This window comes from Capsicum annuum, chromosome 8 (assembly GCF_002878395.1).
Source record: "Capsicum annuum cultivar UCD-10X-F1 chromosome 8, UCD10Xv1.1, whole genome shotgun sequence".
Classification (NCBI taxonomy): Eukaryota; Viridiplantae; Streptophyta; class Magnoliopsida; order Solanales; family Solanaceae; genus Capsicum; species Capsicum annuum.
The window spans coordinates 70666669-70689511 of NC_061118.1; the positions used below are offsets into that span (position 1 = coordinate 70666669).

General features: G+C 34.8%; 2 protein-coding genes across 4 annotated transcripts; one reads left to right on the top strand and one right to left on the bottom strand.

The window, feature by feature from the left end:
• The first annotated feature begins 11929 nt into the window (after positions 1-11929).
• Positions 11930-18905, top strand: LOC107879076 (probable phosphoinositide phosphatase SAC9). Of its 3 annotated transcripts, none has more exons than XR_007044060.1 (6): positions 11930-12106; positions 12732-12929; positions 13921-14103; positions 14564-15012; positions 15118-15353; positions 18404-18905. XR_007044060.1 is itself a non-coding variant. In XM_047395706.1 (4 exons), the coding sequence occupies exons 2-3, from the start codon at positions 12762-12764 to the stop codon at positions 14921-14923; spliced, it is 528 nt and encodes a 175-aa protein (XP_047251662.1). In that variant the 5' UTR covers positions 11943-12106; positions 12732-12761; the 3' UTR covers positions 14924-15353; positions 18404-18905. The 3 variants fall into 3 exon arrangements, 1 of the variants encoding a protein (XP_047251662.1); XR_007044061.1 differs by having other exon boundaries at positions 11934-12152; XM_047395706.1 differs by lacking the exon at positions 13921-14103 and having other exon boundaries at positions 11943-12106; positions 14564-15353.
• A 1562-nt stretch (positions 18906-20467) lies between these two features.
• LOC107879639 lies at positions 20468-21084 on the bottom strand. The gene has a single exon (XM_016726636.2). The coding sequence runs from the start codon at positions 20978-20980 to the stop codon at positions 20549-20551; it is 432 nt and encodes a 143-aa protein (XP_016582122.1). The 5' UTR covers positions 20981-21084; the 3' UTR covers positions 20468-20548.
• Between the last annotated feature and the right edge of the window lie 1759 nt (positions 21085-22843).

Consider the following 22843-nt stretch of genomic DNA (forward strand, 5'->3'; position numbering starts at 1 on the left):
CATAATATCCCGGCCACAAACAGTCACCACACAATTTCTATACACCCTCCTAGCCACAATGGAATCGCCCACCAAAGTGAAAACAAATAAAGGTTCTGAAATTACATTGGGCTTAAACCCAAAACCAACAGCTACATAAGGGGTCACATAAGATAGGGTAGACCAGGGATCAGGTAACACATAAGCATTATGGAAAAATATTTTTAACGTACCAATGACTATGTCTGACAAGGCTTCCATCTCTTGGCGGTTGGACAAAGAATACAGCCGGTTGCGCCCACTCCTGGTAGCTGAGGTGGTAACCTTTTGAGGCAGTGGTGGTGCGGAAGAGTTTACCTGAGTTTTGGCACCACCAACACTCCTTCTATCCAAAGGAAAATCTCTTTGGAAGTGACCCGACTGACCACATGAATAGCATACCAGTGAACCCAGCTGACACCTCCCTAGATGATTCCTATCGCAGGTCTCACACTACGAAAATGTATGATGATACTGAGATACACTGCCCTATAATTGGGTATCCTGAGCTCTAGATCGATGATTAGTTTGGAAACTCTGAGGTTGTCCTTGAAATAAGCATCCAATTTTTGTTCTCGAAGTATTTTTCTGAAGGCGACGAAAGATTTTCCAATGATTGACTTAACCATGAAATCACCCGTTAAATCTGTGGCACAATCTCACTATATTCTCACAGAATAATGATCAATACTGAAGGTTTTGACTAACTCTTCGATGGAAGGGCTATTAGTATTTGGATCATCTCTTTTGAAATACTTCTCCTCCCCGTGTTCATCATATTCTGCTCCTGATTGAGATAATTCTTGTAAAGCAAGCTTATAGAGTGGTGGATGTAACCTAGTTGCTTCACTTGTTCCTTTACTTGGAATTGATTCGATTTCTGTTCTTTTGGTAGCCATATTATCTAAAATTAACAAAAACATAAGAAAAATATATTATACTTGATTAATGCATTGTTAAAAAGGATAACAATAAATCTAACAAGCAAAATAGTAAAATAATAGTTTCAATAAAGCACTGATATATTGCACTAGGTAGTATATCTATTGCAACATATAACCAATCTTTGCAACAGATGAGTAATCTGTTAAAATAATACAAAACGTATCACTCATCTTTTAAGACATAAGAATGGTCTATGCAATAGATCACACATTATTGCAATATATGAGTGATCTGTTGAAATAGTTATATAACCTGTTGCAATGGATGAGTAATTTATTGTAATAATACAAAACATATCACTCATCTATTGAGAAAAATAAATGGTATGTGCAGCAGATCACTCATTTATTGCAACATCATGTATTGCAACATATGAGTAATTTGTTGGAATAGTTAAATAACCTGTAGAAACGACTAAGTAATCTGTTATGACAATATAAAATATATCACTCATCTGTTGAGAAGGATGAATGGTCTATGCAACAGATCATACATCTATTGTAATATATGAGTGATCTATCGAAACAGTTAATAACCAACAACAACGGCTGAGTAATCTGTTGCGACTATACAAAACATATCACTCATCTGTTGAGAAAGATGAATGATCTATGTAACAGGTTGCATATATATTGCAACACATGAGTGATCTATTGGAACAATCATCAACGGTCAATATTGTTTAGATTTTTTCCAACATAAAGGTCGTCTATCATGGCAGATGAATAAACAGTTGGAAAAATCAAGTCTTGGACATGTCCTGTTGGAAGAGTTGATAAGATTTTATCCAACAGGAGGTTTATCTGTTGCATCAGATCTTTAATCTGATGGTTCCTCCATTACATCATATGGTTAATCAATTGCATCAGATTTTTTATCCAATGGTTCCTCTATTGCATTTAATAGTAAATTTATTTCATCGTATGGTTAATCTGTTGCAACATATGGTTAATTTATTACATCAGATAGTTAAACTGTTTAATCATATGATAAATCTGTTGCATCAGATTTTCTATTCAATGGTTCCTTTGTTACATCAGATAATTAATCTGTTGCATCAAGACTTTAATCTGATGGTTCCTCTGTTGCATCAGATGATTGATAAGTTGCATCATATTAAAAATTTATTGCAATGGATGGTTAATATGTTGCACCAGATGAATAATCTGTTGGAAAAAAATAGTAGCAAGATTTTGTTCAACAGAAAATAACAATATCACCATTTTTACCAAGAATAAGAACAGAACAAATCAACCCAAATCATTATTTTATTTGTATAAACACAAACAACAAAAATCAAACTTTAAAAAATGCAACAAATAATAAAAAATTATAATTCACTTCGAAAAGAGAAGAAAAAAATACCAGAAATTAGGGTTTTATTCAGACTGCATTTCAAATTAAAGCAACAAATATTGAAATTGTTAACCAATACTATAAGAGAAGTTGGCTTAAGTTTTTTATTTTCTTGAAAACTAAAAAGGCCATAATTTTTTACCTGTTAAAGAAGAAAAAGAACGATGAAGAATTCGAAGCTGTTGTGGCTGGAGAGCAAGGTTGTTATGTTGATTAAGGATTGAAGTTCAAAAGAAACTTGAAGCCCAACTATTTATCATCGGAATTTGAAGTCGCTGAGGATTGAAAGGAGAAATTTTGGAAAACTATTGGTTGGGAGAGAGTTGAGAGAAAAAAGAGAGAGACTGGTTGATTTGGATTGAATAGGGAGAATTTGTAGAACTATTGGTTGGGAGAGAGTTAATAGAAGCTGTCGAGATGTATTTTTGAAAAGATTAGAAAGTTTTAAAAATATTAATTAAGCCCACAATTAACTTAATCAAGTTTCCTATTTATGTTTGACCCTTTAAGTTGGTCAAGGTCACCAATCCTTCATTCAAGACTTAAAAGACACCTTTTCTTCAATTTTCTCTTGATACTTCGTATCTTTCAGGCACAGTAACAAGAATTTTTTCAACAATTCCTGAATCTTTAAATTTTGTGCCAAGCAATCTTACCTTGTTAACAATGCTAAGAAGTTGTTCTGAGTATCCTTTGACGGTCTCAGATTCCTTCATCTTTTGCAATTTGAATTCTCTTATTAGATTCAACACCTTTATGCCTCTATTCTATCATCTTCGATATATTCTTCCTTCAGATAATTCCAAATTTCTTTTGTTGATTTAAAGGCCATAATTCTTGTAAAAATTATTGGAGACACTAGAAAATAAAGTTGTTTTTGCCTTTGATTTTCTGATTTTCTTTTCCTTTTTGCTTTTGCTCTGGGTCACCGTGGGATTATCGAGAAGCGGAAGAATATCAGAATCCTTCTCTACGGTCTCCCAAAGATCTAAAGCCTCAAGATAAGTCTCTATTCTTACTGCCCAAAGATAGTAATTTTCACCATCAAAGATAGGAGGAGCTATTTGGAAAAACTTGTTTTCAGAATTTATCTCTCTCATAGATCCTCAAAAAATTAGCTCTTGATACCAATTTTTGGTTTTTGGCTTTTGAAATTTAAGAAATAATAGAGAAAAAGTTGGAGAGAAAAAAATACCGCAATTGTATTGTCAAAGGGAATTATTCTATTAATAACTCAGACATTTATAGCTAAATTTCTAAATAGACTTCAATTCAAAGAAGGATAACTAATTTCTAATTCAAATAATAAAGGGATAACTAATTCCTAAGTCTAACGCACATAGAAATCTAATAATTTAAAAATACTAAAATTATTTACTCCTACTTTATTTCTAAGACATCTTCCGCTGGAATCAATTTTCCATGTTATATTTTACTTCTCTATAATGACATTCTACCTATAACAACAATGACGTTTAATATTGCAGTACACTCTCTGTTAAATTACCTTTCTATAACAGCATGGTCAAATATTTTATAAGAAATATATGTACAATATAAAATACCAAAATATGTATGATAATCAGGTCGTGCACACTATAAATTCAAGTATGAATTTCTAATTTAAAGGAAAAATATAAATTAAGTAGTGCACATCAGTTATTTAAATAGGTGCTTTAAGGTTGAGAAGGTCAAGGATGTTATTCGTAGGATGCATAGGGATAGGGCGATTGAGTCAGACGAGATTTCGGTGGATTTTTGAAAGAGCATTGGCGGGGTAGGTTTGGAGTGACTGACAAGGTTGTTTAACATCATTTTAAGACGATAAAAATGTTAGAAGTTTAGAGATGGAGTATGATGATTCTGTTATATAAGAACAAGGAGGACATTTAGAGTTCCAACAACTATAGGGGTATCAAGTTGTTGAGTCATATTGTGAAGGTTTGGGAAAGAGTGGTAGAGTTAAATTTAAGGATGTTCATAACTATTTTTGAGAATCAATTTGGTTTTATACTATGTTGCTCGACTATCGAAGCGATTCATATTTTGAGGAGACTAGTGGAGCAGTATAGGGAGAGAAAGAAGAACTTGCATATAGTGTTCATCGATCTTGAGAAGGTGTATGACTAAGACCCTAGGGAGGTTTTATGGAGGTGATTGGAGGTTAGAGGTGTACCTGTGGCATACACTAAGTCAATTCAGGACATGTACGACAGAGCGAAGACCCGTGAGAAGATGGTAGGAGAAATGTCATAACACTTTCCTATTTTGACTTATTTACACCAGGAATCGACTCTTAGTCCATTTTTATTTGCCTTGATGATAGATGTTTTGACTTGGCATATTCAATAGAAGGTGTTTTGGTGTATGTTATTTGTTGCCGATGTAGTGTTTATTGATGAGAGTCGGGAAGAGTTAATAATTAGTTAGAGGTTTGGAGACAGACGCTAAAGTCTAAAAGTTTTAGATTAAGCAGGACCAAGAAGGAGTATTTGGAGTGTAAGTTCAGTGATTTGACGCATGAGGCTGACGTGGTAGTGAATTTAGATTTTCAGGTTATTTGAAAGAGAGATATTTTCAAGTATCTTGGGTCTATGATTCAGAGGAATAAAGAGATTAATGAGGATATCATGCATCATACCAGTGTATGGTGGTTGAAATAGTGGCTCACTTTGTGAGTCTTATGTGATAAGAAGATTCATCCTAAGCTTAAAGATAAGTTCTATAGAGTGGCGGTCTAACCGGCTATGTTGTATGGAGCGGAATGTTGGCCAGTTAAGAACTCCATCATCCCAAAGTTGAAGGTCGTGGATATAAAGATATTGAGATGGATGTGCGGACTTACTAGGATGGTAACCTTAGAACTGAGACTATTCGAGGGAAGGTAAATGTGGCTTCAGTGAAAGACAAGATGCATGAAGTGAGGTTGAGATAGTTTGGGCATATGATGAGGCGGAGCACAGTTTTCCAAGTACGGACGTGTGAGAAACTTGCGATGGATAGTTTCAGACGGGGTAGATGTAGACCAAAGAAATATTGAAGGGAAGTGATTAGGCATGACATGGAGCAGTTACAGCTTACAGCTAACGTAACCTTTGATAGAAAGATATGAAGGATGCAAATTAGGGTAGATGGCTTGTGGGTAGGTGTGCATCCTTACTTGTAGGGAGGAGTGCTTTGTTTGGCAATTTTACCTGTAGTCTAAGTGTTGTGAGTATGTCTTGTAGTTTCTTATTCATAGTGTTTTGGGGATATTTGTGATTTTGGATTGGTAGTTCATAGTGTTACTCTGTAGGTGTCTTATTTCTGTTATTATCTAGTGGTGTGTTACCATATTTTTGTTGTTTGGTTTTACGTTCTCTACTTGGGGCTTAGTACACTGTTATTTGTCATGAGTCGAGGGTCTATTGGAGACAAGCTATGGACTGAGTACACTTTACCCTCTCCAGAACCCACTTTGTGGAAATACACTAGGTATGTTGTTATTTCATAATTTCACGAGGAAAAGGCTAGTAATGTTTGCCTTTTTGGTATTTATGTTCTTTCTAGTTTTGCATACTTTTGTTATGACATCTAAATGATATTTGATCATCAAATGCCAGTATACATATATAACAATACCTCTCTAAAGCAGCCATGAAATTTTCAGACAAATGCTGCTACTATAGAGAGGTCTGACTTTATTAGATAGATGACGGAGAGAAAATTTAGGTAGCCTGTAACGGGCTTAAGACTTCTAGGTGGATCTGGATAGGTGATAACAAGAAAAAGTTGAAGGGATGGAAGAGATTGTTTTTGAATTCCATATAGGAGTTTGTTGGATTAGCTCTTTAAGGCTAACTACTAAATCTTCAACATAAACTGTACAACTCACATCATAGTTCTTCACTTGACTTTATAAAATGCATTGTATGACTTTCTTATCCCTACTGGAATCAGTACTAAATGATATGAAAGCTTAAAATGGGCCATTAGATTTCAAAATCTACCTTATATTTAGTTGGAGAGTTGTATGGTGACGGTTCCTTAAGACACCATCTAGGCAGCCTTCAAGTTGGCAAAGATCAACTTAACAAACAATTTTCTATTGATTTAGTCTGTATTATGTTGCAAACACTACCAATAAAATCTCCCTCTGGAAAATATTTAGCTGAAGTTAAAAAAAGAGTCTTTAATGTAATAAGTTGATAAAAAGTACTTAAGGTTGAAATCATGAGCTATAACTATAATTTCACTTGAAATAATTACCAATCAAGTTTTTGAACTCAAATTCTTTATTTCAAGTTGAAGTTGAAAAATAGTGAAAATTGTAAAACACTGCTTTACAAATAATGTTTGTCCAAACGTCTGCTTATCATTTGTTTTTGAACAATAGTATTTCATTCCTTAAACTTCAACTTGAAATATTATTTGCCAATCATTATTTGTTCTAGTATTTGGTCCATAATTTCAACTTGAATAAAAAATTGAAGTTGAAAAAGTGGTTTGAGGAATATTTCAAGTGAAATAATCGTTTTCACCCCCAAAACTTTAAGTTTTTTTCCAGGTGAATGTCATGCCTAGGCACAAATTCAACTTCCAGATACTCTTTTCAACTTAAATTTCAAATACTCTTTTTTTAACTTTAATTAAATACTGTCCAAAGGCCAAGTTACATGATTATCATTTTTTGGCTGCTTCTTGGGAAGTAGGAAAAAACATTGGCTATGCTTTTATATCTGTTGAGATTAGGCTTAACAGATGATGTTTAGATAGTTAGTCTATGCGATCAATTACAGGTAGAATGTACAGCTAGCAAGAAATGTACAGCTGTCAAGGTAGTTAGTTATAGTCTACAGTTGGAAGCAGTTAGTGGAGTTATTGTTTAGTGTGCATATATAATGTTGTGTAACAGAACCAACCAGAGAACTCATTCTTCTTTTTATCTAATAATAAAAATATCTTCTCCAATATTTCTCTCTCTAGATTGATCTCTATTGATGAACTTATGGAAATATTCATGAAGCTCTTAGCCTAGATTTCTACATCGTTTCAAAGCCAGGCTAGATCTCGAGTGATCCATGCAAATTGCTTGTTTAAATTTCACAGAGAAGTAATTATTTTGAAGCTCCATAACCAGTTCAACAATGGTGAGAACCAAAATTGATACCAATTATCCTCTGTATCTTGGATCGACAGATACACCGAGTTCGGTTCTTGTTCCGGTGAAGCTTACTGGTTCAGAAAACTATGGTTTATTGAGTCGATCAATGCGCATTACACTATTGAGGAAAATAAAGTTAGGGTTTGTGAATGGAGTGTGCACGAAGGAGTCATTCGAACCTGAATTACATGATCACTGGGAAACTTGTAACGCGCTAGTGTTGTCGTGGATAATGAATACGGTTTCAGAAGATCTATTAAGCGGAGTTGTTTATGCATCAAATGCACACCTTGTGTGGGAAGATCTAAAGAAAATTTTTGACAAAGTCAATCGCGTGGGGATGTGGAAATTGCATCGAGAAATTACGACATTGATGCAAGGTACTAACTCTATTTCTACCTATTTCTCAAAGTTAAAGGAATTATGGTATGAGTATGATGTATTAGTTCCTTCACCTAATTGTGGCTGTGAGAGGTCAAAAGATTATGTTGAGCACTTGAGCTAGCAAAGGCTTATTCAGTTCCTTAGTGGTCTTAATGAATCCTATGATCAAGCTCGTAGACAGATACTCATGAAATTAGTAGCTCTGACTTTAGGACAAGTATATGCCATGATTATCCAAGATGAAACCCAGCAAGTAGCAGCTGCAAACTTAGCAGCTAAAGCAGCTAATAAAGTTGAAACCATGGCTATTCATACAAGTTCCATGAGTTCACAGGCAGGAAGAGGTAGAGAATTTAGAGGAAGGCAGCAGCAGTGTGATTTTTGTACAATAAAAGGCCACACAAAGGAAAACTGCTACAAGCTTGTTGGATATCCACCTGGTTTTCAAAATAGAAAGTTTTCTAGAAGTGGAGGATTTGGTGTTGGTAATTCTGACGGATGGAGAAGAAATGCATACACTTCTGATAAAACGAGAAAAAAACAACCACCCACAGTGAATAATACTGATGTAACATCTACATCTAGGATTAATGGAGACGTTTTATCTTCTCGGTGCAATACCGGATTTCAGTCAAAAAAATAGTTTTACAACCTATTTTCTGATGAACAATACAAACATATCTTAAGTTTGCAGAACAAGGATTCAGGAGAGCATCATGTCAATATGGCAGGTATTGTAACTTTCTTGATATCTCATTTTCTTCCTAAAACTGAATGGGTCATTGATTTCGGAGCCACACATCATGTTACTGCAAATATGCAATTGTTGAAGGATAGGGTCAATCTAGATGCTTCTAAAATAGATAAAGTTCATTTACCTATAGGGGAGAAAACTGAAATTACTCACACAGAAAATGCCAAGTTATTTGGGAATGAAAAAATATTTGTTCCCGAGTTTAGATTTAACCTTTTATCAGTGTCAAAAGTGACTAAAGAGCTATCTTGATTTGTCACCTTTTTTCCCTGATTTCTGTTTGTTTCAGTACCTCTGCAATGGCAGGGTGAAGGGGATTGGTAAAGAGCAAAGAGGCTTGTATGTGATTGATGGAGATTCAGCGGGATCTATAGTAGCAAATAAGCTGAAAACAATATGTATGACCAGCAATGATGTCGATTATAGTTTATAGCATAAGAGATTGGGACATCCATCATCCACAATCATGAATAAGATTCTAGAGTTAAATAAGTATTCTAGCACGACTTTAGAAAAGGATTGTCATATTTGCCCCTTGGCAAAACAAACTAGGCTACAGTTTTCACTTAGTGAAACTAGAGCAAATTTTTCATTTCATCTTGTACATATGGATCTCTGGGGTCCATATAAGGTCCCAACTTATGATAAGAAATACTATTTCTTGACTATTGTGGATGATCATTCTAGATTTACTTGGATTTACTTGTTGCAATTAAAGTCTGAGGTGATTGTTGTGCTTAGACAGTTTTTAGCCATGATAAAAACCAGTTTGGCATTGATCATCAAAGTAGTTTCCCTTACACTCCCCAGCAAAATGGGATTGTGGAGAGAAAGCACAGGCAGGTTTTAAACATTGCTAGAGCCTTGAGGTTTCAGGCTAGGATACCTCTTAGATACTGGGGATTGTGTCAAGGCTGCAGTTTATTTAATGAATAGGTTGCCTTCAGTTACACTAGCTGGACATACACCATATGAACTACTATTTCATAAGAAACCTTCCATGACTCATTTAAAAGTCTTGGATTGCCTTTGTCATGCAACAAATTTGTTAAAAAGAACAAGTTTGGACCAAGATCAAGATCTGCGGTGCTACTTGGTTTTTTAGAACTACAGAAAGGTTACATACTGTTTGACTTAATTACTAAAGCTTTATTTGTCAGTCGAGATGTGGTTTTCAGGGAAACTATATTCCCTTTCAGTTCACCAGAGTCACTACATGTACTATTATTATGCCCTAAGGTTATGCATCCAGTTTGTCTTAGTGATACATGTATGGATTCACTTCACACTTTGTCGTCTTCACCTTCGGATGATGCAAGTGATACTGATATAGTGCCTGAAGTGCAAGCACCAGTAAATCATGTACCTCCTGTTAGTACTACTACTGATATTACTCTTGATCCTAATGTTGATACTAGAAGAAGATTAACCAGGACCTCTAAAGAACCTCTTTGGATGAAAGACTATGTTGGTAGGCCCAAATCACAATGCAGTAATGTTCTATATCCTTTATCTGACTATTTTTCGTATGTTAATACCTCCTCTACGTACTAGTGTTATCTAGCCAATTTCTCATCATTGGTAGAACCTCAAAGCTTTAGTGAGGTCATAAAGGATAAGAGATGGGTTGATGCCATAAAGGTTGAGATCAAAGCCCTTGAAGATAACAAGACTTGGAAAATTATTGACCTGCCCGCTGGGAAGAATATAGTAGACCCAAAATGGGTTTACAAGGTAAAATTTCAAGCAAATAGAGAAGTGGAGAGATTCAAGGCTAGATTGGTAGCCAAAGGTTATAGTCATAGGGAAGGTCTAGATTATCATAACACCTTTTCACCTGTAGCCAAGATGGTTACAGTCAGGTCAGTTATCGCTCTTGCAGCATCACAAGGTTGGAGCCTTTTTCAAATGGATGTGTTTAATGCCTTTCTTCAAGGTGACTTATGTGAAGAAGTATACATGGAAATTCCTAAAGGTTTCAAAAGACAGGAGAGACAAAAGTGTGCAGGCTTTTAAAACATTTATATGGACTTAAATAAGCATCCAGGCAGTGAAATATTAAATTGACCGAAGCACTGATACAAGATAGTTTTACTCAAAGAAATTATGACTATTCCTTATTTACTAAGAAGGAAGGAGAAGATATAGTAATAATCTTAGTTTATGTAGATGATTTACTAATCACTGGAAGTTGTAACAAGATGATAAACTCAGCAAAGGATGCACTACATCAATATTTCAAAGTAAAAGACTTAGGAGAACTGAAATTTTTCTTAGGAATTGAAGTGTTGAGATCCAAGACTGGAATATTGTTGAATCAAAGAAAGTATGTGTTAAAACTAATTTCAGAGTTGGGGCTTGGTGGAGAAAAACTTGTAGCAACACCTTTAGAAACTAATATTAGACTCACTAGTGCAGAATTTGATGAAGCAACAGGAGAGCAAAGTGATGCCTTATTGTCAGACGTAGGAGCATATCAAAGGTTAATGGGAAAACTTTTGTATGTGACCATAACAAGACCAGATATAAGCTACACTGTACAGACCTTGAGTCAATTCATGCAAAGGACAAAACAATCTCATTGGGATTCAACTATCAGAGTGGTGAAGTATTTGAAGTTAGCACCAGGACAAGGGATCCTTATGAGTGCATCACCTAGTCAAGAACTTACATGCTTGTATGATTCAGATTGGGCAGCTTGTCCAGATACCAGAAGGTCTGTGACAGGATACTTGATCAAATTTGGGGACTCACTAGTGTCATGGAAGTAAAAAAAGCAATAGACTGTCTCACAAAGTTCTGCAGAGCCAGAGTACAGGAGCAAGGCATCGAAGTTACGTGGTTGCTAGGTTTATATCAAGAAATAGGAATCAAGGTGAAACAACCAGTGAAGATTATGAGTGACAGTAAGTCTGCAATACAGATTGCATCTAATCAAATCTTTCATGAAAGGACTAAACACATTGAAATTGATTGTCATTTCATTAGAGACAAAATCAAGGATGGACTCATTGAAGCACTGTTTGTAAAGACTGAAGAACAACAGACAGATCTATTAACCAAAGGGTTAAGTAAAGCACAACACTCATAGTTGATGAGCAAGCTTGGAGTGTTCAATATCTTACACCCTCCAACTTGAGGGGGAGTGTTGAGATTAGGCTTAACAGATGATGTTTAGATAGTTAGTCTATGTGATAAATTACAGGTAGAAATTACAGCTAGCAAGGAATGTACAGCTGTCAAGGTAGTTAGTTATAGTCTACAGCTGGAAGCAATTAGTGGAGTTAATTGTTTAGTGTGCATATATAATGTTGTGTAACAGAACCAATCAGAGAACTCATTCTTCTTTTCATCTAATAACAAAAATATCTTCTCCAATATTTCTCTCTCTAGATTGATCTCCATTGATGAACTTATGGAAACATTCATGAAGCTCTTAGCCTAGATTTCTACAATATCCTCAGAACTAACCTCCAGAAATACAATCATATTATGGTCTGATTCGGGTACATCCATTGATCCTTTGGCTTCTGCACCTTTTCCTTGAAATGAGTAAGAAGATAGAATTTTAAGAGGCTAGATATTTTGGTGTATTTAAAATTTCCTTTTGAATGATTAAGTAGAAAGATCATGGCAAAAGTACGCAAGTGGTAGAAAAAATACTGGAATAAGAAAAGCTAAGTCCACAGATGACAGGTTGTATTTTTCATTAAATATTTTGGTTTATTCTCTCCTCATTCTACGTTGAAGTGAGCTCTGTTCTCTTTCACACCCTATCCTTGATCTAATGAAGTATTTTCTTTGGCATACTTTTAATTTTGAATGATATATGAACTTGAAGCTTAGATCTTTACCAAATTCAACTTTAGACCTTTATCAAGTTGCTGACGAAAAACATTTGGTTCCTAATATATGTTTGATCTATTACTTGCAAATATAAGTTTGATCCGTTATAAGTTGAAATAAGTATAATCAATTAGAAGGCCAGGAACCAAATGTGATTCATTTTTACTTCAATGAAATATGAAGTCAAATTTTGGGACATATCCTTCTCTTTGGTCTTAGCATATGATGAAACATTTGAAGGGTTTCAGAAAAAAAGCAGATTTGATATGTCTCTTTCTTGTTTAGGTTGTAACAGCAACGGGATCTGCACCATTCATGTCGTTGCTTGCTCCATTGAATTCTGGAGCACAAGAATCATTTTGGAGAGCTCCCGCCAGTGCTTCCTCTGTTGAATTTGTCATTTTCCTTGGCGATTTATCAGATGTTTGTGGTGTTGTTCTTCTAGTTAGTCCTTATGGCTACTCGATGGCAGACGCTCCTGTTGTAAGTTCACTCCTCGCTTAACAAGATATTTAGCTCTAGCAAATTTTGTGTCATATAAAAAATATGGAGAATCCAAGATAATTTGGACCTGATGAAAATCTCACGCTATAGTGCAATTTGTTATGGTTTATTATCTAATGTTATCTTAAAGATTGACTTCCAAAAGCAATTATAATTGTTTTTCTTTTCCTTTTGCTGGGAAGAGAAATGGTATGCATGTTTTAACTTGTCTAGCAAATTTTGTTATTCATAACATGATTTGCCTATCTTTGTGATCAGACAATGCTTTATTTTATTTAGTATTGTGAGACATAAGATCGAACTGTTTATCTAATCTCACCTTGCACCTCAAAGAAGGAAGTGTAAAATGTTGAAACAAGAAAATGGAAGGCCTCAAATGTGCAGCCTTCTAGGACTATGCAAATTGAACTGGAAAGAATAAAAAAAGAGTTTCCTTTCTATCTAGTGCAGAGGGATGTTCTATGGAATTTAAAGTTCTCTCTTCCTTCCTACTCCGCCTCCTCCAAGGTGGCACTTCTCTTTTCTCTTTGGAGATTCCATAGACAAGGGATTACAGTAGTATGTTAGTTTTCCCTAGGTGCCCATTATATTATTAGGGAGAATGGAGTTTCAGATGTTGAAATTTTGCAGTTTGCTATGATGGATGGAAGTAATTAGGGCTGAGCATATTTTGGTTTAAATCGATAAAAACAAAAAATCGAATCGAAATTTAATTTTGGTTTGGTTTTTTGAATTGATTTCAGTTTCAAATTTTAGAAATTTGGTTAAACAGTTTGGTTTTTGGATTTACAAAAAACGAATTCGAATAAACCAAAAAACGGAAATTATATAAATAATATATTATAATATATATATATATAAAATTTAATATATATGTAAATATGCTAAAAATATAATCTGATATAACATATAAATATATAAATTATAATCATTTAGTAATCCTAAATCCTAATATACTTCTTTGCTTTAGATCCTAACATTAACGTGAAGGCTGCAGCAGCGCTCAACCATCCTCAGTTCGTCAATTCATTTGAAATTTCAACATCGCCAACGACAGTCGTCTGCTCAGTTCATTTGCTCAGTTCATCACTGCCGTCAGCATTGCTGCCGAGTGCAGCCACTGCCGTCACGCCAACGGCGATGACTCAGCAAGGTCGATATTTATTGTTATTTCATGCATGTTGAATTAATTATATTTGGGAATGAAAAATATGTTTGAAAAAAAAGATTATTTTTCTAAAAAAATCACCAATTTTAAATGCTCACTACTTTAATCTTTAAAATCGAAATAAAAATTCGAAATAACCGAATCGAATTTGTAAAAATCGAACCAAAACGAAATAATTTTGGTTTGGTTATGGTTTTCATTTTTGTCAATCCGAAAATTGAAAAGCTGAATCGATATTCAACAATCAAACCGAACAAACCGAATGCCCATCCCTACTAATAATAAGATGTTTCTCATTCTGTTTTCTGTGACTACTTTGTTTTCCCCTGTGAAGAGTAATGTTAAACGTTTTGTTTAGTAGTCTACGTAATTATGCTATATGTTTAATCAACTACTGTCTGTTAAGCTTGTTGTTTAAAATAACTTATTTATGCCGTCTGTGCAGGTTCAGATTTGGGCAAGCAGTAAAATACACAAGGAAGAAAGATCATGTGTGGGGAAATGGGATATGAGATCTCTGATCACCTCTTCCTCTGAGCTTTGTGGGCTAGAGAAGTCTTCTGAAGTGCCTAGACATGTAAAATATTCTTTCCGTAATCCTGTTCGATGTCGCATGATTTGGATAACGTTGCGTCTACAAAAAGTTGGCTCGAGTTCTGTAAATTTTGAGAAAGACTTTAGTCGTTTGTCCTTAGAGGAGAACCCATTTTCGGAGCCTGTGAGACGTGCTTCCTTTGGAGAACCAGTTGAAAGTGACCCAGGTCTTCATGCTATAAAAGAATCTTGGTGGTTGGAAGCCCATTGAGGAAAGATGTAGGGGCACCAAGTCAAGGCTCTGACCAGATAAATACGAGCAATTTGTTTGATAAAGGTCCTCCACTAAACAGATTTAAGGTGCATCAAATTTGGAACTCTCTCTAGCAATTGTTACCATTTAAACTTTTGTCAAACTCCTGAAATAATAAAGACAAATATAATTCTAATCCATTCCCTTTCCAGGTTCCAATTGAGGTTGAGAGACTAACTGACAACGACCTTGTTTTAGAACAGTTTCTACCCCCAGTTTCACCTATGCTGGCAGGTTTTCATCTTGACGGTTTTAGTGCAATAAAACCTCGAGTCACCCATTCACCCCACCACCTTCACTGATGAATCCATGGGATGTTTATTCTTGTATATTGGAAGACAGATTTGTTTGTCCAGCTGTATTGTACATTCAAGTGGCTGCTTTCCAGGTATGAGATGCAATTTACATTTTATAAACCTATATTTTCTCTGTCAACAAACTGTTAGGCATCCTTCTTGTGAATTGATTCCTTTTTTTGTCTTGTAAAGCTACTGCGCGTACCTATTTCAGTACTAGGCACCAATGCATTTTAGATTAATCTCATCACTTATGCAAAATGGCACTTTGCTAATGACCTGCAGCATGTGATTTAAATTTGATATGATTAGCTTAACCTAAGAATTCTTTTAAGTATTGTTGAAGTGGGTAAAAGTCTCAAATTGGTTGGGGAATGAACTAGCGGTTTGCTTATATGGACTTGAGTAATCCACTCTCTCATGAGCTAATTTTTGAGATTTAGTTAGCTCAGGTGCTAGGGTGTTGAAGTGGGTGAAAGTCCCACATTGTTTGGGAAATGTACTGGCGGTTTGCTTAGGATTGGCTTATTTTTAAATGATTTTGGCTTTTAAGTACCTTTTTATTTTTGAAGGTATTTGACAAACTCAAAAATTGCTTTTAAGTACTTTATTTTAGGCTTAAAAAGTACAAATAAAAGCCAAAAGACAAGTACAAATAAAAGCCAAAAGACAAGAGTTGGTTGTTATCTACTTTTGGCCTTTAACTTTTGACTCATAAGTATCTTAAGAAAAGCTTATTCAAACACCCTATAAAATTACTCTAGTATGTCTTGCCAGCATGCAATATATATGTCAGTTTCTCCCCCAAATGGCTATAGTTCATCCATGCCTATTTATAGTATTTATATGCTGACAATGTGTGCACTGATGCGAGATGTTCTATATTCAAGTTAATCTTGCACGGATACACGCGTGAATTGTATTATTATAAAGACTTCTATGATAACCTGACCACCACTGAACATTTTGAAACATGGTTGTCAGGTGGTTACAGGAGCCTTTATTGTAAAAAAGATTCCTATAATCCTCTGACAACCTGACGGACCTAGAAGTTTGCACAAGTGGGTTTAAATAGATACTACTGTATCCAAGATAAGAAGCAGCATCGGACATAGCAAGAGAGAATTGCTTCTAACTCTGTTTTTCTTCTTTCTTTATCGTCTCTTCTCAATGCAGTCATCATCTCTAAACCACATTCATTATTTTTTGACAAGTTGGACAAATTTTCCATATTAATACTTTGAATTTTATTCAAATTTATCTTTAGAATAACTTATCTATTTACTTTAACAAAGCTTTCAAACAAATTGAAGATTTTTTAAATTTTGACCAAATTTCTGTTAGGATTTTTGCTTGATGTTTTTATTATATTTAAGTTTTAGTTTTTTTTTAGAAAGAAAATAACTCTTTTCATACAACAACACAGTAGCATCGACAATGTAGTCGTCTAAAGAGTTTTATTTAGAGGGAGATTTTCTCTCAATAAGTTTTAAAGTTTTTTCAATATTATTTTTAATATGTAGGTCATTTGACCAAATCATATTAATAACATATTTTTAGTATTTATTTTTCGTTGTCGTCTGATTTATCGTCTCATAATTTGCAACAATTGGGTTCCGCATGACGCCCTCTCGATTTTGACCCAACAAGTTCTAATAAATAGTTTAGAGAGCTGATATGCTAAGCCAAAATATTTAATATAGAATAATAAATAAACAATTTTGATACGAAACAAATCAGATTAATATAAAATATAATCAGTAAATCCAATAAATATACTTGCATGTCTTACTTAAAGTTAATGAAAGAGAAAAAAAATTGAAGCTCTTTTAAATTTTGACCAAAGTTCTATCTAAATAGTTTACAGAGCTTATATGCTAAGCTAAAAATTTCAATCTAGAACAAATAAGCAATTTCGATATACATCTAATTAAATTAAGCTAAACTAAAAGAAATCCAACAAGCATACTTGCATGTTTTACTAAAAGTTAAGAAAGAGAAACAAAATTCACTTTGTGTAAAGTGAGACAGATTCCTAACGACTTGCTTCTTGTTCATGTGTTTCTCTTTCATCATGTAATTGATGTTGCTTGACATTCCTCTCGGTTTGCCATTCACTTTGTCGGTCCGCCCCGTGTTACCGTTGGACCTTGGATGAAGTAGGTAATATTAAGAGTTTAATATGCCACGCGAACAATAAATCCTTACCATTTTGGTGTCTCCCTCTGCTTGCATAGGGATAAGCATAACAACGCTAGAATTCATCTGCTACTGATGGATGGTTAGGAGTGACCAGAATCTTACTTCCTCTAGATCAAGGTCAGGATTTGATGACAATGCTTCAAACAAAGACATGAGGATCTTAACATATATCGACATTTTTATGCTATTCTCTTAGTCACTAGAGAACTATTACATTGAATATTTTTTTTTTTGACAACCGTGGTGTCCGGGCCAACTTGTGCGCACCTCGACTAAATCCACGGATACCTGTCACCTCCCACCAGCAACAGGTACCAGGTAATTTTGTCCACCAAGGCTAGAATAGATGGGAAGAAAAGATCAATGTTTGTCTCTGCTTCTGCTAGGAATTGAGCGTGAGACCTCATGGTGCTTATCCCAACTTCATCGAACCACTAGGCCACACCCGTTGGTGCTTACATTGAGCATATTATGTTTCTGTTGGAGCTCAACTAGAATTTGCTTGGAAGAAAAACATCTAGACATCCTTGGTGAACGTGCCAATAACTAGAAATTCAAGAACTTGCTAATAACTGTAAGTTCAAACTAATGTTATGTTGGTTTATGTCTTATGACCACTAAAATCACATCTTAGCTGAACGATATGAACTTTCTTTCCTTCTGTATGTGTAGTAATAGTTCTTGGGCTAAGTAATTTATGCTAATACTAGATAGGTCATCCCCAAGACAGGCTGGGGCCCAAAACAGTTCCTCCAGTTATCTGTCTTCCCAAAGGAAATTTTTATAATCTGCACGCGAGATTGATGTAGTTTTTAAAGTACGAACAAGTTTGCTGAGCTGTAAAAAGAAGTCGTCTACTGTTATCTGGTTTCGGTAATATACCCATATAATGTGATTTTCAGCAGTTACAGTAGAAAATTCACATGACAATAATCTACAGGAACCACACACTATGGTCACCGTTGCAGAATGCAGGTTGCCGGAAGTGAAGGTGGGGACAGCAATGTACTTTGATTTTCCTAACCAAATTAGTACTCGTCGAATGTCATTTAGACTTCTTGGAGATGTTGGTGCATTTACTGATGATCCATCAGAGAAGGATGACTCGGATGGTAGGGTCCGGATCGTGGCAGCAGGACTCTCTTTGGCTAATAGAATCAAGTTGTATTATTATGCTGATCCCTAGGAGCTCGGAAAATGGGCGAGTCTTTAAGCTGTTTGATTAGGATAATCAAACCAATTTACTGGTTAGTGGTTACATCATTAATTTTGTATTGTAGAAGTCTTTATTCTTCTTGCTTTCAAATGCTTCTTCAAAACATTAGATTCATTTCATGTTAATATGTATAGGAGAGAGTTTAAGTTTCCATTTCTGTAAAATTCTGTATAATGTATTGTGGCGGAAGTGTAACATTTTGCAATCCTATATAATTTCGAGCTCGTATTAAGAAGATATAATGTCGTTTGCGATGCTAACGAAACTTATCTATATTACTATTTTGATTGTAGAAGTGTGAATCCCAAAGTTGATAGCTAAAAGACCTAAATACCCTTCCAAATATCTTATATACCTTTTTATATATAAAACAATAAATAAAAAAAAACAAATTTGTTTGGAGTGATGTAATTCATCCCTTTTCAGATTGGATATGGGCTGATGTATTTGTCTTCCACAAGTAGAGAATAGTTCCTGTATTGCTTAACCGACAGGTAAGAAGGAGCTTTTGGTAAACTTGTATGTACAGTACTCCCCTCTTCGGTTACTGGTGGATTGTTGTTCTGAAATGGCGATAAAAGTGGCCTTTCTCAGTACGCTTTTCAAGTGCTTAGCTTCTGCTGTTGGTGTGGCGACAAGGCCATTAATTTCAGTTGGAAGCCTAAGGAAGATGCGAAGAATGGACAACCTAGTTTTATTTGATGCTTCGGTAACAAAAGAACCTATCCATGACTGTTGGAAAAGAGGAAATTAGGGAATATACTTATTCTTATGTGTTGCTATGCGTAGCTTAATGTCTGGATAGAGAGATTGCTTCTAAGATAATTCATTTGATTGCAGTTTCTACCCTACTAGGGGAGGCAATATATAGTATACTGTTGAAAGAGTCGTTAGAGAGCATGAGATCACTATTTAGGATGAGACACCCCAATTGATCTATCTAATTATATGAAAAATGGTGTACTATTTTGGTGTTGTAGTTGGTATATATGGTCTGACCGACATCATTTCATGAGACACTTGATTGCCACGCCAAAATTAATGTGACCATTGATGTTCTTGGTAAGCCTTGGGTGGTATAGAGGGGTGTACACCTAAGGGAGAAGGCTCAGATGATTCATAATGGTTGTTTGGGGCGCCTTGCTACAGTTAGCGTGATGTTTGAGCAGTGAACGTTACACTTGATAGATCTCTAGCTGTTAGACAATATCTGGAATTGTTTCCTAATGATTTACTAGGTTACCTTGATGCGAAAGATTTAATTTTCCATAGATACCTACTGGGGAGACACTGTATATTTATTCCTCCATAATCATATACATGCTTTCAACTAAGGTAGGGAAATTAAAGAAGCAAGATTAGGATTTTCCTGCTAATTGGTTCTTTCAGCCAGTGTTGCTCATATGTTTTTTGTGAAAAGGAAAGTTTTATGTGCATTGATTATAAATAGTTGAACAAGGTGACAATCGATAACAAGCATCCATTGCCTTGATTGAATTGATGACTTGTTCAATCAATTACATGATTATTATTCACTTTTGTAAGATAGATTTGAGATAAACAGTAGTGCAATAGATAATTAGGACGAAAGATATCCCTAAAACAACCTTCCAGACTAGATATAAACAATTTAAATTCTTGGTCATGCCTTTCAGGCTAACAAATTCTTTGACGACGTTTATAGACTTGATCAATCGAGTGTTCAAGATGTATCTTGAAACATTTTTGATCGTGTGTTTTTTGATCAATATCTTGGATCCCAGAGTCACGCGGCACAAGAGCAACATATGAAGATCATGTTAAAAAGTTTTTTCTTTAAATCAAAACAGAAAAGACCTCAATGCATACAAGCTCGACCAATTAAATAGATCAAGGTTTATTATGGACTTGCATCTTCAATCTGTAACCTGCAGGCTTCTTTCTCTTAAGCTTAATCATATGGCTTAAAACTTTAGCATAACGACTCACCATTTGCTTGAATTTCATTCCATTCTCTGGCGGTTTTACAACCATTTGAAGTTGCCTTTCTTCTTCTGTGAAATGGTGTCCCAATGAAGTGCCTCTACCTTCTATCAACTGCTTCAAACTCTTCTTATCGTCGTCTTCTTCTTTCTCTTTATTGCTAATTACTCCTTTTTCTTCTTGTTCTACATTCACATTTGCATTGACCAATTCTTCAGGGTGTTGGAGACTTTTGATAGCTTCTTCTTTGATATTCAATGGCGTACTTTTTCTTGTTCTTTTGGACATACTAATATCATAATGAAGTTTTCTTGGAAAAATATTACATTCATTTTCCATGTTCTTTTGTTGCTTTACTGTTTCTGTTTAAGGTGCTTCTTCATCCCCATATACGATTAAATAATTCTAAAGTTTACTATTCATGGTTTGCTTAAGGGTTAGTTTTGGAGTCCTTTCATTTTAAAGGTAATATGTCAGTTTTCGTGGCAGGTTTTATTCCAAGTGTTCTACTTATATGCTGATGGTGTAAAGATCACTACTGGCGATTCAAGTTTTGTGCTTTAAAAAAACCAAATAAATTATATTATAAGATCATTGTACCTGTTATAGAATGTTAAATTTTATATTTTAAGGAAATTTATCTATTAAAATAAAACATAACATACATTTAAATTTGGTCTCAATTGTCAAATAAGCACTCCAACTCTTAATATGCATATCTAGTCACTTCAACTCATCACCATAGTGTCTATTAAACATTTCAACTAATAAAATGATCATAATAAATACCTCCAAAATTTATGTATCACGTCATCAATTCACGAGACACTATTGGGACGATGTGGGATACTTAATTGCCAGTTGAGATCAAGTTGAGGCGTCCAGATGTGCATTCTCAAAATTGAAGTGCTTACTTGCCAGTTAGACCTATATTTTCATTGGCCTAATAGTGTGAAAAAGTTTTTCTACTGATAATATATAACATAAACTCATTATTTTAGTGATACGATATGTAGGTAATGCTTAAGTGCAATCGGATTAACCATTGGATGAGAGTTCTAATCATCAATAGTGAAGAGGAAATCTGTAAAACTTACGACTGTAAATTTGGCCACCCTTCATTTTCTTCAATTATTGCATATTGAAATTCATTTTAATTCATTTTCACGTCTTGTTTTTAATTTTTTATTATTAGAGTTGAAACATTTGGTTGTTCATTTAATTAATAAAGTTTCTGTAGGAGCACTGCGTTCTAAGAAAAAAGAAAAGAACGTTGAGGAGTAAAATCAATATTTTTAAATAGGTAGAATGACAATCTACCAACTTACTGAAAGAATCTCAATTTTTTACATATTGCTGCCTCAGTGTGCTCAAATGTATTAAACGGATTATGCTTCTATCAGATCTATTTTAATACTATGAAAGTTTGGGAGAGGGTGATCGAGACATGTGTGTCTATCTGCAAAAACTAATTCGAATTCATCTCGTAAGTGATCAACCACATAAGTCATTCATCTTGTAACGAGATTATTGAAGCAGTATAAGGGATCAGGAAAAAGACTTCCACATGGTGTTTTATTGACCTAAAAAAAGTGTATGATAGGGTTCGGCCAAGAAAAGTCCTCTGGAGATGTTAGAAATCTAAAAGTGTATATATGTGGCTTACATTAGGGATATTAAGGATATGTAAAATGGAATCAAAACCCAGGCTAGCACAGTCAGCGGTGACTCAAATCATTTCCTAGTCATGATGGGGTTTGCACTAGGGATTAACCCTTAGGTCATTCCTATTTATCTTAGTGATGGGCAAATTGACACGACATATTAAGGGAGGTGTCATAGTGTATGTTATGTGCAGATGACATACACCAGTATTGATTGATGAGACATGTGACAGAGTAAATAATAGATTAAAAGTTTGGGTACAGGTCTTAGAGTCTAAATATTTCAAGTTAAGCAGAACTAATATAAAGTACCTGGAGTGCAAGTTCAATGACGCAATACATAAGACAACGGTGTAAGTGAAGCTTGAGGCACAAGTCATACCCAAGAGGGAAATTTCAAGTATCTTAGGTTCATACTTGAAGAATTCAAATTAAAAGTTTTGAAAGTAGTAAGAGGGGAGTGAATTACTCTTTTTTTATCAGACGGCCAACTTCCTTAGACAGACAATCCACTATTGACGCAGTAATGTGAAGTTCA

What these genes read in the sequence shown, in the direction of transcription:
- LOC107879639 (XM_016726636.2), bottom strand. Translation starts at nt 20,980, where the DNA reads ATGGAAAATGAATGTAATATTTTTCCAAGAAAACTTCATTATGATATT.
- LOC107879076 (XM_047395706.1), top strand. Translation starts at nt 12,762, where the DNA reads ATGTCGTTGCTTGCTCCATTGAATTCTGGAGCACAAGAATCATTTTGG. An exon ending in CGATGGCAGACGCTCCTGTT is followed by an intron (nt 12,930 to 14,563) that starts GTAAGTTCACTC and finishes CCGTCTGTGCAG; the next exon opens with GTTCAGATTTGGGCAAGCAG.